Source organism: Neoarius graeffei, chromosome 13 (assembly GCF_027579695.1).
Source record: "Neoarius graeffei isolate fNeoGra1 chromosome 13, fNeoGra1.pri, whole genome shotgun sequence".
Lineage (NCBI taxonomy): Eukaryota > Metazoa > Chordata > Actinopteri > Siluriformes > Ariidae > Neoarius > Neoarius graeffei.
Window position 1 is genome coordinate 13,347,406 of NC_083581.1, and position 15,384 is coordinate 13,362,789.

Consider the following 15,384-nt stretch of genomic DNA (forward strand, 5'->3'; position numbering starts at 1 on the left):
CAGCAGGGGCTTTGACCATTACCACAGCAGGCACCCTCACGAAGATGGGCCCACAGGACAATCTGGAAGCATTCCTCGCCCTCGGCCAAAACATGGGGGTGGCCGCTCAAGCAGCATGTGGTGCACCTCCTTCCACTTCTGACTGGTGAGGCGCAGCTCGCAGCACAGCAGCTTCCTGCTGACAGCCAACTTATGTATGCTGACCTGAAGAAAAGCCATCCTGCAGCATGTCAGCTGCTCCCCAGAACAACAATTGCCAGCGCTTTTGGACACTGGTTTTCGAGGAGGTTGGCCAGCTGTTCGCATTTAGCCAGCAACTCCAGGATGCCTGCCAGTGGTGGCTGAGGGCGGAAGACTGTGACGCCGACAGGATCGTCAATCTGGTGACACTGGAACAGTTCATCTCTCGACTTCTGGAAGGAATGGTGGAATGGGTCCAGTGTCATCGTCTGGCATCGCTTGAACAAGCCATGGAGTTGGTGGAGGACCATCTGTAGGCAGTTCTGATGACAGGCAGACAAAGTGCCTCTCCTTGTTTCCTGTCTCTCGCTTTCCTTTTTCCCCCCTTCTCCCGCTCTCTCTTCCCCACCCCGTTCCCCCACCGCAAGGTGGCAGCCAGCTCCTCCCCAGCTGGCCCATCACACCCATGATATCCTCCCATCTACCTCTTCCATGTCTGTGTCTTCTCCTCCTCAGGTGAGTGATGCCCATAATGCCAGTGCAGAGGGAAAGGCTGGGTCGGTGTGCTGGTGTGGCGGGGGGCCGGAGCATCTCCAGAGTCAGGGCTTTGCAATGGAGGTGATAGCTGTGATACAGATCCCCAATGCACCAGAGATCGCCCCCAACTGGGCCAGAATGTATTGCATACCAGTAAGTGTTCAAGGGGATACACGTGTGTTGGTGGATTCCACTAATAATCAGACCTCAATTCACCAAAACCTGGTGCAAGGCAAGACATTGGGGAGAGCACAAGTGGTGAAGGTGTTGTGTGCATGGGGATGTTCACAATTATCCTCTAGTGTCTGTCCATATTCTGGGGCCAAACGCATAGAATTAAGGCAGTGGTTAATCCTCGTCTCACCCACTCACTGATTTTGGGGACTGATTGACCAGGGTTTAAAGAACTGATGGAACACATAGTGAGAGGTGGGTCCTGCATTAATGTGTCATGGGAAGATTCTGGTGTGGCATTGACTGGGGAAGCTGTCACAGAGCCACCTACATCAGCACCGTGTCAGGGCAATATGAGGAGTGAGGAGCAGCTCGCCCCTCCTCCCTCTCTCAGGGATTCCCTTGAGGATTTCCCATTAGAGCAGTCATGAGACGAGACTCCGTGTCATGCATTTGACCAAGTGAGTAATCGTTGGTCAAACTCTCCAGCCAAGCACGACACCAGCCTTCCCATTTTTAACTATTATTAAGGATAGATTGTACTGAGCATACTCAGGACACTCAAACTGGTGAACAGATAACCCAGTTGTTGATCCCAAAGAGCTGCAGGGAACACGTATTCCATGTGGCTCACTTTAATCCCATGGCCGGACACTTGGGGCAGGATAAAACACTAGCCCAAAGAATGGCCCAATTCTATTGGCCAGGGATTCATGAGGATGTCTGTCGGTGGTGTGCGGCATGCCACAAATGCCAATTAGTAAATCCTGTGGCCACACCAAAAGCGCCTTTGCTCCCTCTCCCTCTAATCAAGACCCCTTTTGAGAGTATTGGTATGGATCTTGTCAGGCCATTAGAATGATCAGCATGGGGATATCGCTTTATTTTCATTCTGGTGGGCTATGCAATGCAATATCCGGATGCGGTGCCTCTCTGCAATATCTCTGCACACAGTATTGCGGAAGCACTCTTCCGTATTATCTCCCAGATCAGGATTCTGAAAGAAATCCTGACAGACCAAGGCACTACATTTATGTCATGCTCACTGCGTGAACTGTATGGGTTATTGGGAATTAAGTTGATCCACACCAGTGTCTATCACCCACAAACAGATGGCTTAGTGGAACGGTTTAATCAAACACTCAAAAACTTAACTCGGACATTTGTAAGTGAGGATGCATGTAATTGGGATAAATGGCTTGAGCCCGCCATTTGCAGTACGAGAGTTCCCGCAAGCCTCCACAGGTTTCTCACCATTTGAGTTATTATATGGGCATAAGCTGCGTAGCATTTTGGATGTGCTACAAAAAAACTGAGAGGAGGGTCCTTCACCTAGCAAGAACGAAATTCAATATGTTCTCATCCTGTGTGCAAAACTCCACACCCTCACGCACTTAATCCAGGAGAATTTACAGCAGGCACAAGAACGTCAAATCTGGCTGTATGACAGGGGCACGTGCCTTAGAGAGTTCACACCGGGAGACAAAGTGCTTGTATTATTACCCATGCTGAGCTCCAAATTAATCGCCAGGTGGCAAGGGCCCTTCAAGATCACACGTTGAGTCGGGGACATCAACTATGAGGTGACGAGAATGGATAGGGGTGGGGCACTGCAAATTTACCACCTCAACCTGTTAAAACGTTGGAACGAGGGGGTCCCTGTGGCATTGGCATCGGTAGTTCCAGAGAAGCCGGAGCTGGGGCCGGAGGTTAAAAAAAAAAAGGAACATCTCAAACCACTCCAGTCCCTTGTGGAGACCACCTCTCACCAGCACAACTCACAGGAGGTGGCCAAGTTGCAAAAGGAATTTTCCAAAATGTTCTCGCTCCTTCCCGGCCACACCCACCTCATAGAACACCACATTGAGATGCCCCTGGGGGTGGTGGTGCATAGCTGCCCTTACCGCTTGCCCAAACACACAAAAAAAAGCTGGTTCGGGAAGAACTCAAGGCCATGTTCGAAATGGGCATAATCGAGGAGTCCCACAGTGACTGGAGCAGCCCAGTGGTCCTGGATCCCAAGATCAATGGGTCGGTCCTGTTCTGTGTGGACTATAGAAAAAAGTCAAATGCAGTGACTAAATTTGATGCATACCCAATGCCTCGCATTGATGAGTTGCTCAATCAGTTAGGTGCTGCTTGCTTTTATTCGACACTGGCTCTAACAAAGGGATATTGGCAGATCCCCTTGACTTCTCTATCCCAAGAGAAAACAGCCTTTTCAACACCATTTGGATTACACCAATTTGTCATGCTTCCTTTTGGGTTATTTGGGGTGCCCGCTATGTTCCAGCGGCTCATGGCCAAGATCCTCCACCCTCACACTGCCTATGCGGCCTCGTACCTCAATGACAATCATTTATAGCAATGATTGGCCGCAGCATCTGAAACACCTTAGGGCCATCCTACAGTCACTGAGGCATGCAGGTCTCACAGCTAACCCAAACAAGTGTGCAATTGGGTGGGTGGAAGTACAGTATCGGGGTTTCCACTTGGGTCATGGGCAGGTGTGTCCCCAAATTAACAAGACTGCAGCAATTGCAGCCTGCCCAAGGCCCAAGACCAAAAAGGGGATGAGACAGTTCCTGGGGCTGGCTGGCTACTATCATAGGTTCATACCTAATTATTCGGACGTCACCAGCCCGCACCAGATCCGGTCCAGTGGATAGAACAGTGACAACAGGCTTTCACCAGGGTAAAAGCTGCACTGTATGGGGGGCCACTTTTACACTCCCCTGACTTCTCTCTCCCCTTTATTTTACAGACTAACGCATTGGACTAAGGGCTGTTTTGTCCCAGAAGGTGGAGGGCGAGGAGCGTCCCATGCTGTACATCAGCCGCAAGCTCTTGATGCATGAAAGCAAGTCCAGCACCATTGAAAAGGAGTGCCTGGCCATCAAGTGGGTGGTCCTTGCCCTCTGACACTACCTGCTGGGGCACCCTTTCACCCTCTGTATGGACCACATGCCCCTCCAGTGGCCAATGTGTGGATCATCTATTGGTATCTTGCCCTCCAGCTGTTTAAGTTTGAGGTGGTCCACAGGTCAGGGGTGCAGATGGTGGTGGCAGAGTTCCTGTCCCGTCTGGGGGGGGGGGGTCTGCTGCCGGCTGGACGGCTCCCCGGCCTGAGTCGATCGGTGGGGGTATGTGGCAGCAGGGGCATGGCCAAGCATCAGTTTGTGAATGGAGGGCAGGGTTGGGGAAGGTGAGTGGCCAAGTCATTACACTTGGTGTCAATGTGTGTCTGTGTTTGTTGCAGGGATGGTATAGCATAAAAGGAGGGGGAGAGCAGAGAAGAGTAGTCCTGACCAGAACACGTGTGTGTGTGTGTGGGGGGGGGGTGGACGGGCGGGCACATGTGTGACTGTGTGTGAGTAACAAGCAGGGAAAGCTGAAAAACAAAGAAAAAATCAGGAAAATAAAGCGTGTGTGTGAAATCAACTTGTGCCTGCCATGCTTCTGTGCTCGACCCACATCAGGGATCTGTGACAGCCATTTTGCTGCAAATCATGGTCTGCACATGCAGTTACTCCGCCCTTTTGTATTGAGTTATGAGATGTAAATAAAATAATGATTGCATCCGATTTCTTTATCATTGTTTGACTCCTTGTACAAACTTTATAATCAGTATTTCAAAAAAAAATAATTTGAATGATAAAACAATTAGCAAGCACACTACTGTTCTTTTTAAGTTTCTTTATTATCGCACAAATTTTTGGAGCCATTACTCCTCCTACAGCTTTTGAGATGCCGACACCATTCCAACTCAGAAATGTCCATCCTGAAGCGGTGTAGTGTGCTTGTATACAGGTTTTGGATTGATGCACCCATTCTCTCATTGTCATTTTTCTGTCGTTTTTTTCCCCCATAGAGAATGAACAGGGCTCATGAATCGAATTGTCATGCTCTGACGCGCTTCATTGCAGATGCACCACACCTCATGTGATACGGTACCTCAGGCCAACTCCCCCAAGACATATGTTTTCGGTTCTGACCTGCATTCATTTTTTCCTTTCTTTTTGTGCCCCACTTTTTCATCCATTTTTCACCCCATTGAAAAGGAATGGAGTTTTGGGAAAAAAGCTTTCACTCGCCATCAATTTTTTTGACCCAAGTGACCAAACTTCAAGAAACTTCACATGATGCCTCAGGCCAAGTCTCTGCACATATCCATCCCCTCATCTGAGACCTGCACTCATCTTTTCCTTGGTTTTCATGCATCCCTTTTTTACCTCCATAGGCTTCCATTGATTTTTGGTCCCATTCAAATGAATGGAGTTTTGCTCAGTAACACTTCACCACACATCCACCAAACTTCATATGAAACCTCAGGCCAACCCACGCATCACACACATCAGATCTGGCCCGCACTCATCTTTGTCTTGCCTTTCATCCATCCCTTTTTCTTCCACATTGCCACTAATTATTGGAAGCTTGACAGAGTCATCCCTGCATTCCCCCATAGGTGATAATGCCTTTGGCAAGGAACTGTTCATTTGAGACTTTGACAACAAGTCAACTTCAACTCAATGGCCACTTTATTAGGAATACTTGCACGCATGCCCACACATGATAGCAATTAGCATATAAGGATTAGTGAGTTAGCATGCTAGCTGTTAACATGTTATTTATTAGCAAATCATGCTAGCTGTTAGCTCACGAGTTGTTAGCATGTTTGCCATTAGCATGTTATGAGTGCTGTTAGCATGTTAAGATTAGCATGTTAGCATGCTAACAGTTAACATGTTTGCCAAAGTATGTTAGCCTTAGCATCAGCATTAGCATGCTAGCATGCTAACATATTATTCACATGTTAGCATTAGCATGTTAAAATGCTAGCTGATAGCATGTTAGCATTAACATGTTAACATTCACATGACTGTCATCGCAACACGATAAGCACCATATTCAAAATTTTGGAACAAATATACATAGGAGATTGCCAATAGTAAGTTCTATTCATATCTCAAATGATTTTTTTTGTCAAAACGTGACACATCCCATTGCTTTTACTGCATGAAGTGCCACTTTATCAAACCGTGATATCTCATCTCATCTCATTATCTCTAGCCGCTTTATCCTTCTACAGGGTCACAGGCAAGCTGGAGCCTATCCCAGCTGACTACGGGCTAAAGGTGGGGTACACCCTGGACAAGTTGCCAGGTCATCACAGGGCTGACACATAGACACAGACAACCATTCACACTCACATTCACACCTACGGTCAATTTAGAGTCACCAGTCAACCTAACCTGCATGTCTTTGGACTGTGGGGGAAACCGGAGCACCCGGAGGAAACCCACGCGGACACGGGGAGAACATGCAAACTCCACACAGAAAGGCCCTCGCCGGCCCCGGGGCTCGAACCCAGGACCTTCTTGCTGTGAGGTGACAGCGCTAACCACTACACCACCGTGCCGCCCACCGTGATATCTGCCACTCTAATTTTCTTCCAATTCACGCTATATCCGCTCAGCCAATCAGTGCTCTCGATTTGCCCAACATGGCGGCACCCATGATCATTTGAAGTGATGCTGAATCGAGAACTATTCTCTGCTAAAAATGAATGAATTCTATGGATTAGAGGATTAAAATTCTGGTTTCAACAAAGCCAAGAAAAAGAGGGAGGACTGTAGAATATCATGAGCATGAAATAAAGAAGCAAATAAGGTATTCTGCTGGTGGAAAGGTGCTACAAATTGGGCGTACTCACAATGCATGTGACCCCTACTAACAATTTTTGGTTCCCAGAATGTTCCTGGAACACGAGCCTTTGGTTCCAGTTTGGTTCCGGCTACGTTCCCTGAAAGTCATTTTTGGTTCTGTTTAGGTTGTCAATTGGTTGGCAGGAAAGTTTAATTTTGGTTCCCAGAACGTTACTCATGTGGTTCCCATTTGGTTCCCTCACCGTTCTCACACCATCCCTTTATCCTTGTTCATGTCATGTTTGTTCCCTCAACGTTTCCATATCATTCCCATAACCTTGTTGGTTACATGTTTGGTTCCCTAGACGTGCTCCTGATGTTCCCCCAACCTTGTTTATTATGTGTTGGTTCCCACAAGGTTCCCCTACAACATTCTAGTAACCTCATTGGTTACATGTTTGGTTCCCTCAGTGTTCCCCCAATGTTCTTTCCCTCACCATAATGTTGTCATATTTCTGTAGTATGTAATTCATTGTAAAAGTTTTGGTTGCATGACAACTATTTACTTCAGAACATATAAGCAGTGATGAATGACCAGGAAAATGTTGCAGGACTAGAAAGTTTAATAGAAAAAAATATCAAGAATACAACATTGGTAAGGACATCAGCAACACAGTACAACATTATTATACATTATAAAACATCTGACAACTATAGACAATTATGAAAACTATTTCTTAATAAAATACAATAAAGGCAAAAAATAAGAAAAATTTTAGAAATGCCAAAAACGGGTGCATGTGCATAGAAGTTGGTGTACGTCTTCAATCTTGAGGACCAGCTGACCTAAAAAGAATAAGAAACAAAACGTTTAACACCAACTTAGTGCCAACATTTCATTTAATTATTGTGAATATTCAGCGATTGATAAAAGACTTAAGTTTAATTTACCGTCTGTGTGGTGCAAACTTCAGTGAATGCCCAATGCACTCCTCAATATCAGCTACCTTCTTGCCAGGGAAGTTCTGCATGCAGGCCTCTACAAATAGAAGTAAAAAAAAAAGTTACACATTTAAATCTCAGTCAAACTTGGCATAACACTGATTTGAAAAATGTATGAACACTTACCCGTTATAATTTTGCAAAGGGTTAAGTTCTGGAAAGGCTTTTTTGCTCTCCTCCCCCTCAGGCTGTACTGCGCCAGGACATTGTTGGTAGCCACCTGGCGTAGAATGTGACGAATGGCTGTCCCCGGATTCGCCCCTCCCAGGCTTTCAAGGAAACGTTTCTACAAAAAAACAAACAAAAACAAGAAAAACATAAGTATACAATGAAAATGAATTTGGAGAGCTTATGTGGTCTACTTTCATTAGCCAAATCAATACATTACCAATGACAATTTATTTCATATATAATTATGTCCAATTAATTACCATTTGGTTCCTTCTTTCTGGTTGAGCCAGACTCCTGTCTAGCTCCTCCAGCTCCTCCACTGTGCTGCATAGGCCCAACAGCACATCTTCCTGCAGAGGAGGCTGAGGCGGGTTCGAGACCACAGCAGCCTCCAATGTCTCTGACTTCCTCTCCATACCCTCCATCCTCCTTTCCATAGCCTCCATCCTCCTCTCCATAGCCTCCATTCTCCTAGTCATTCGCCCCATGTGCTCTTCCATGGCTAGGTACATTTGTGATAGAATTCATTTTAGTTTTTGAACATACTTGTCATATGTGAAAATGTGTGTATATAGTACTTACTTCTTTTTGTGTCATCCGTCGTCCTCAATAGGAGCCTCTTTCGTTCCTCCAGGACTACAGGTAGAATTGAGATGAAATTCATTTTAGTTTTATACCCAATATACTTTTCCTGTGTGAACATCAACAAGTGTGTATGAAGTACTTATGCCTTATTATGGCAGCCATGCCTGAAGCCCCCTCCTCTTCGCCATGGGTCATTCCTGAAGTTCTTGAAAAGAAAATTGTTAGTGTTTGCTTTCTTGGTTAAGAACTTGTAATCAGATAGTAAATATTAAATTCAAAGCAAATGTACCCTCAACTGGGTCGGATGATGTTTGTTCCTCAATGTACGACTCTTCCAATGTCCGACGGCTGGGTGCTGGACTGACATGGGTTGAGGGACTGCTGCTGTCCTGCTCCGAGCTGCTGACCGGACTTGTTGGCTTTGCCATGAACTCAGGCTGTTCTTCAATCTCCACTGGTTGTATCTCTGGCATGTGTTGAGGTCCATTATGTTGTTGCTCTGCTTCTTGCAGAGCCTGGCCTGTCCTTGCTGCATCTCACGCAGCCTGCTCTTCCCTGCTTGGTGCATCTCACGCAGACTCCTCTGCCCTGTTTGCTGCATCTCCTGCATCCAGCTGGGCACGCACCAGTGCTCGCACATTCAACACCTCTCGCCACGCCCACTTCCATTCCTTTGTGTAGATCTGTCTGGCCAACCTCTTTGAACTCATTGGCTTCAATGCAATACCATGCAAACAATGTGTACCTGTTGCAATGAAAAGCGGGGAAAATTTAAATACAACATTACAACAACAACATAAATTTAAGCACAGTGTTTCAGTTTACAACCATACTTGCACTTGACAAAAATACACACAGGATTAAAACAGGGGATGAGGTAAGAATGTGTGAGACAAACATGACAGTAGCATTGCATTCAATCGAGCAGGAAAGCAAAACAAATGTGTAACAAAAGAATGGTCTGTTGCAGAATATTTTATATATATATATATATATATATATATATATATATATATATATATATAATATTCTGCAATTACTTGTTGGCAACTTGTGTCTGCGGCTGGGACTACAATGGATGCATTAAGTCAACGACTTAACTATAATCAATGGAATTAGCTTTTATAGTAGCTATTATAGTATTATTACTATAATATTAAAGTCTTAACTATAATCAATGGAATTAGCTACACCAGAAAAGGCAGCACAGAGAACATTCTAAAAATAGCCCATTATTTTTCAACTTCATGTATTTTGACTCAACTTAACTAAGCATAGCGCACCACATCCAGTGAAGCTCCAGCCTGAGACAGTGTATATAAACTAGCCTTTAACCACAATAAAATGAATCTTACCTTTTCAGGAGTGAATCCCAGTCGTGTAGTCAAGTAGAATCCAAAGCTTTGTTGTCAAAGTAGAAGCTGTTGAAGCAAAAGGTGCTCTCTGCGTCCGAAGATAGCAGCAATTGATTCTGTTTGCGATCAACCCAATTATCCATGTCTTCACAGCCACACCCCCACCACGTCAGGCAACCTGGTGGCCAATCAGCAGTCTATGTTCATTTCAAACTGAGGGCGGTCGTTGCGATACAAACGTTTAGATAGTAAAATGTTAACAAATGACTTCCATAGAACCCTCTCATGATATAAAACTACCACATTCTAAAAATATATTTCTATTTTCTACCCACATAGCCTACCGCATAAAGTTTGCAACAACAACCATTTATTCTAGTAAATATAGAAGCAGATATCCCTTATGCGAAAACAATACATTTTTTTTCTTGCGGCAGGACGACAGTGTTTCCTGTCCACGAAATTGCCCTCTGCATTAAAGTACAGAGCCGTTGCAGTATGCCGTTTATTTTTATCCAAACTATAGCATTTACTGCACTGACACTGTAGTAATTCTGTTCTGCATTATAGCATTACTCTAGTAATAACAATTCACTGTAGTGCAGAGTTTGATTCTTTCCATAAAGGATGGCATCATGGTAGCTAACATGCTAAATAAATGGCTGTACTATCAACATACCTTCAGTTGATCTTGCTGTAGGTGTAAGGTGAAACGTTCTCAAATAGATGCATGCTGAATTGCTGTGCCATTAGACTTTTCGTTTAGTGTACAGGGGAAAAAAAACCTCTGCAAAAACGTAAACATCCAGTTGTCCTCTCATTTCCAGTGAGCTCTCTAACCATGGCTATTACAGGACATGACATCACACACATGCGAGGCAGTCTTAAAGGCATACCGCATATTTTGTAGATTAATAATTTCAGTCCACTGCTACAATAATATACCGTTGTGTACGTTAATTCATGAGTTATATGGCAATCTATTGAATTTGCAAAGTGTTGCTGTAGCAGCTTTGTCAGTTACAAAAACAAAAACTGGTTGAACCAGTTTCCAAAAGCCAGAATGCACACACAATGGCTTTAATAGCCCAGCCATTTCATGTGCCTCTGAATGGCTGTCATTAGCAAGTAGGCTAAGCTTAATTGCTCTTGGTCTAGTTTTTTGTGTGAATTTAAAACTCAGTTTGGAATACTTATTGAGACATCTACATTTTATTTTTTATTGTAGTCTACTTGACTTAATACAACTTGCGACATATATACTTATTTTATTGTAGCGTACTTTACTCTTTCTATTTCAGCTTTGGTTCAATTAATGTGCTATAAAAACAATGAATGGAGAAACAATGAATGAAGGCTGCACCACAGACCTAAAATGAACTAGACTGGCAGCGCCTGTTCTAAACACTAGGTGGAAACTGGACGCCATCTTACCCCAGACTAACTCAGCTGTGAGTTGTTTAACAGTATTTTATTTATTTTTGGAGGGATTTTCACATTGCATGCTGATTTTTTATAGGCTACACAGCAATAACAGTTTGCTGTGCGAAGTCTGGAGTAAAGTCTGGGGTAGCCAAAAATGGCGGCCGCAGATTCTGGTACCACTTGACCGACTGCCAGTATAGTTTACTTTAGGTCTGTGGGCTGCACTAATACAGTGATATGCTCAGTTTTTCATAGCCAAGAGAAACAAGGAGCGAACATACCAAGTCATTAGGGGAAAAAACTGTGTTGTACTGCAGGATAAAAAATGAAATATTGTTTTTTAAGGCCACAAACACAATGGGTCCACAAAACTCAGCATCAATAAATGTTTTTAAACCAGTTTGCAAAAGATAAAATGCAATGGCCAGCTAATCAGCCATTTAATGTGTGGAATCTGAATAGCAGTAGCCGAACAATGGCTGTCAATATCAAGTAATTAGGCTCTTGGCCTACTTATGTGTGTCTGCATTTCACTGAATTTAAAACAACTTAAAACAACTTGAGACCTCTGTACTTATTTTATTGTAGCCTACTTTACTCTTTCTATTTCAGCTTTGGTTCAATTAATGTGCTATAAAAACAATGAATGGAGAAACAATGAATGAAGGCTGCACTAATACAGTGATATGCACACAGTTTTTCATAGCCAAGAGAAAAAGGAGAGAACATACCAAATCATTAGGGGGAAAAAACTGTTGTACTGTGGGATATAATTTGAAATATTGTTTTTTTAAGGCCACAAATGCAAGGGGTCCACCAAATCCAGCACCAATAATGTTGTCTTTAAACAAGTTTGCAAAAGATAAAATGCAATGGCCAGCTAATCAGCCATTTAACATGTGGAATCTTAGCAGCCTACCAATGGCTTGCATTATCAGGTAATTAGGCTCTTGCCTACCACACACACACAATGAATGGGGAACCCCGTTTGGAATGCAACTTGCAATATAATTCACTTTGTATGGTACTCTTTGTAAGTTAGACCTACTTTTGTGTATGTCTCCATTTCACTGAATTTAAAACAAATATCATACCTTTTTGTATTTTACTCTATTTGCACTTTGGTCCAATTTAGCCCTACCATAAAAATGAACAGGAGAAATTAATGAATAATGTCACACTAGGCTGGCCTAGTGTAAAATATCAAGGAAACAAAAACTGTCAGCACTGGTTCTCAGAACAACCAAAAAACAGCCAAGCATAACGTTGTGTGGTGGTAGCAGTGCAACTACTGGCTAACGTTTCATATGAGTGGTTCCCTAAAAGTTCAAGGAACGTTAGCCTTTGTTTGGTTTTTGCTGTAACCAAAGGGAACGTTCTTTAAATGGTAGTTTTTGGTTTGGTTATAACCTAACCTTTAGAGAACCAAATTCTAATGTTCCCTTTACGTCCTCTGTTACAATCGTTCTCTGTCATGTGGACAAACTTTCCAATGATGATTTAGCTTTTAATGCTGGAGAGAAGCAGGTCAGGACATAAAATGGGACAAAAGATTAAAAGAACAAACTTATTTTAGATGAGGCATGCAGGATTTTTTTTTGTAAACTGATTTGTACACATCTGTATTTTAGTCCTATTGCTAGCTTTCAAAATTTTTGAGTAAAGGGGTGAAACCATCATAGTGCTTTTACCACATAACTCTTCAGAGCATTCTGGTCACAAAGGGTAAATGCTACAATTAAGTGTAAAGTTTCACATTTATTATGCTTGGGAGGACTTGATTTTTAATATAAGAAACCATATTGTGACAGTTGACTGCATGCAAAACTTAGACTTTTGTCATTATGAATTAACTTGGATATATAGCATTTTGTGAAAGTGGCTGAAGGGATTTATAGCATTTTGAGAAAAAAATAAAATCATAATTTTTTCATTTTTCATGATTTAAGGATTTTATCAGAACGTCATATGATTTAGAGTACTTTATAATAAACTTTTCAAATAACAGTTTCATTTTTCACTAATGCACAATAAAAATTTTTTTTGCTTTTTCTCAGATTATCAAAACTGGATATATAGCATTTTGTGATGAAAGTCTTCATATGTCAGCATGTTAAGGCCTCTGCATGCTCGTGCGACAAGGCTTTCGCAGACAGCTTTTCGCAGACAGTTGTAATTTATTGTTGAGCGGGAGTAATAGGCGTGCGCGATGTTATTCACCGGCACAACGCAAGGGGGCGCGAAGTCGCTAGGAGTAGTTGGTGGGTGTGGTTAGTGGAGTGTTTATCCTCCGGTTGATTTGATTTGATTTTATTCGATCATAATGTAAAATGAAGTACAAAATACATTAAAATCAGGATTACACAAGAAAGCGCAAGCACTTATTTCCATTGTGGTCCCATAACTTATAATTACTTATAATGACTAGAACTTTTTTTTTTATAATGACTAGAACTGGAGTCGTATAGATGTACGTACTTCCTCGATCAACCGCTCTTCATGCTGCTCCATCTTCGCTCGTGTTTTTAAAAATGCCGGTTGTGAAAACAAACCGGGAAAGTAGGGAAGCGGAAGTGCGTGTACAGCGGGTAGAGTGGACCAATCAGAGCCCTCTTGTCTGCAAGGCTTCTGCGGTGGTCATAATTTTTGGGAGGTGCGCGCAGAGCGTCTGCGAAGGTGGGGGGGCTATGCAGACACTGTCTGCGACACCGTCTGCGAGGACTGGGTTGTCAGCATAAATTGGCCTTTAGGCACAGCATGTTAGTTGTTTTGCTACAGCTCAGCAAGCACACTGCATTTTCTCTGTGCAGTCTAGTTGAACTTTCCATCCGTCCATCCATTATCTGTAGCCGCTTATCCTGTTCTACAGGGTCGCAGGCAAGCTGGAGCCTATCCCAGCTGACTATGGGCGAGAGGCAGGGTACACCCTGGACAAGTCGCCAGGTTATCGCAGGGGTGACGCAGAAACAACCATTCAAACTCACACCTAGTCAATTTAGAGCCACCAATTAGCCTAGCCTGCATGTCGTTGGACTGTGGGGGGAGACCGGAGCACCGGGAGGAAACACACGCAGACACAGGGAAAACATACAAACTCCACACAGAAAGGCCAGCCTTCAAACCCAGGACCTTCTTGCTGTGAGGTGACAGTGCTAACCACTACACCACTGTGCCACCCTAGTTGAAATTTGTTTTCACAAAATATCCTGATTTGTTAGTGTCTGCCTTTGGCATCAGTAAATAATTGCTGCTTGCTCAACACAAACAAGCCAAGATATTTTGTTCAGTCTCATCCAATAATTGCTTATTATTTGTGAGGCTAGATCCATTTTAATTTTACCATGCAGATTAACTTTAAGTAATTGTCAGAATAGTTGCTGATTAATTGCTGACTAATCAATTAATTGATTATAAACAAGAATGCAACTTTCAATTTGTTAAAAATGTAACTGACTTTTTAAAATGAACACAAACATTATTTGGAAAAATTAATTGGTTTATTTGAGCACAACATTATTTTTATAACCTTGAAATAAAAAGCAAAAGTCAGCCAGTCATTTTAGTAAAAACATTGAAGCCAGCTCAGAGGAACTGAAATCAGTGTAACACATTGGGATTACATTACCAGTACTTAAAATGCTCAATATATAAACACACAATTACTTGTACTTATGGTCCGCGTCACATGTGACAAACAGAGGCTCTCCTATGACGTTGCATGCAGCACATTTTGGACCGGTTCGCTAATGCCTCCTCGGATAATTGGCTGCTGCCTCCCAGTCTGCTGCACCAGGCATCCCTGTCTTTAGAGAGACTGAACCAGGAGGAAAGGTCAAATCCGAAGGCTTTCAGGTCCTCCTTGATACAATCCTTCCAGCGCTTCTTTGGGTGGCCTTGGTTTCTCTTGCCGAACGCCAATTCACTGAAGAGAAGCTGCTTTGGGATATGGCAGTCCTCCATGCGGCAAACATGGCCCACCCAATGGAGCCTATTGAGGTGGATCATAGTCTCGATGGATGAAGTTTTTGCTCTGTTAAGGACTTCCAGATTAGTTACCTTGTACCACCATCTGATGTTCAAAATCTGGCATAGGTGGAATGCTTCCAAGATTCTGAGGTGGCGTGAAAGTGTTGGCCATGTCTCACTGCCATACAGCAAGGAGGGAAGTACAATAGCTTTGTAGACGGTAAGCTTAGTAGACAAGGTGAGTCCTTCACGATACCATACTCTTGAACTTAGTGACTTGAAGGTAGCTGCACCATGAGAGATTCTGTGTGTGATTTCTGAGTCTAGAGAGGCATCTTCTGACA

General features: G+C 43.3%; 1 protein-coding gene across 2 annotated transcripts; it reads right to left on the reverse strand.

Annotated features, from left to right (window-relative positions):
* Nucleotides 1-7,156: 7,156 nt before the first annotated feature.
* LOC132896002 (uncharacterized) lies at nucleotides 7,157-10,553 on the reverse strand. Of its 2 annotated transcripts, none has more exons than XM_060936734.1 (8): nucleotides 10,329-10,553; nucleotides 9,650-9,827; nucleotides 8,584-9,039; nucleotides 8,292-8,491; nucleotides 7,970-8,211; nucleotides 7,665-7,824; nucleotides 7,488-7,575; nucleotides 7,157-7,382 (listed from the first exon to the last, which is right to left on the reverse strand). In XM_060936734.1, exons 4-8 carry the CDS (start codon nucleotides 8,410-8,412, stop codon nucleotides 7,361-7,363), a joined length of 633 nt encoding a protein of 210 aa, XP_060792717.1. In that variant the 5' UTR covers nucleotides 8,413-8,491; nucleotides 8,584-9,039; nucleotides 9,650-9,827; nucleotides 10,329-10,553; the 3' UTR covers nucleotides 7,157-7,360. The 2 variants fall into 2 exon arrangements, with proteins under 2 accessions (XP_060792717.1, XP_060792716.1); XM_060936733.1 differs by having other exon boundaries at nucleotides 8,292-8,499.
* Nucleotides 10,554-15,384: the final 4,831 nt, after the last annotated feature.

What these genes read in the sequence shown, in the direction of transcription:
- LOC132896002 (XM_060936734.1), bottom strand. Translation starts at nt 8,412, where the DNA reads ATGTTCACACAGGAAAAGTATATTGGGTATAAAACTAAAATGAATTTC. An exon ending in CAGAAAGAAGGAACCAAATG is followed by an intron (nt 7,825 to 7,969) that starts GTAATTAATTGG and finishes GTTTTTTTGTAG; the next exon opens with AAACGTTTCCTTGAAAGCCT. An exon ending in AAGTTTGCACCACACAGACG is followed by an intron (nt 7,383 to 7,487) that starts GTAAATTAAACT and finishes TATTCTTTTTAG; the next exon opens with GTCAGCTGGTCCTCAAGATT.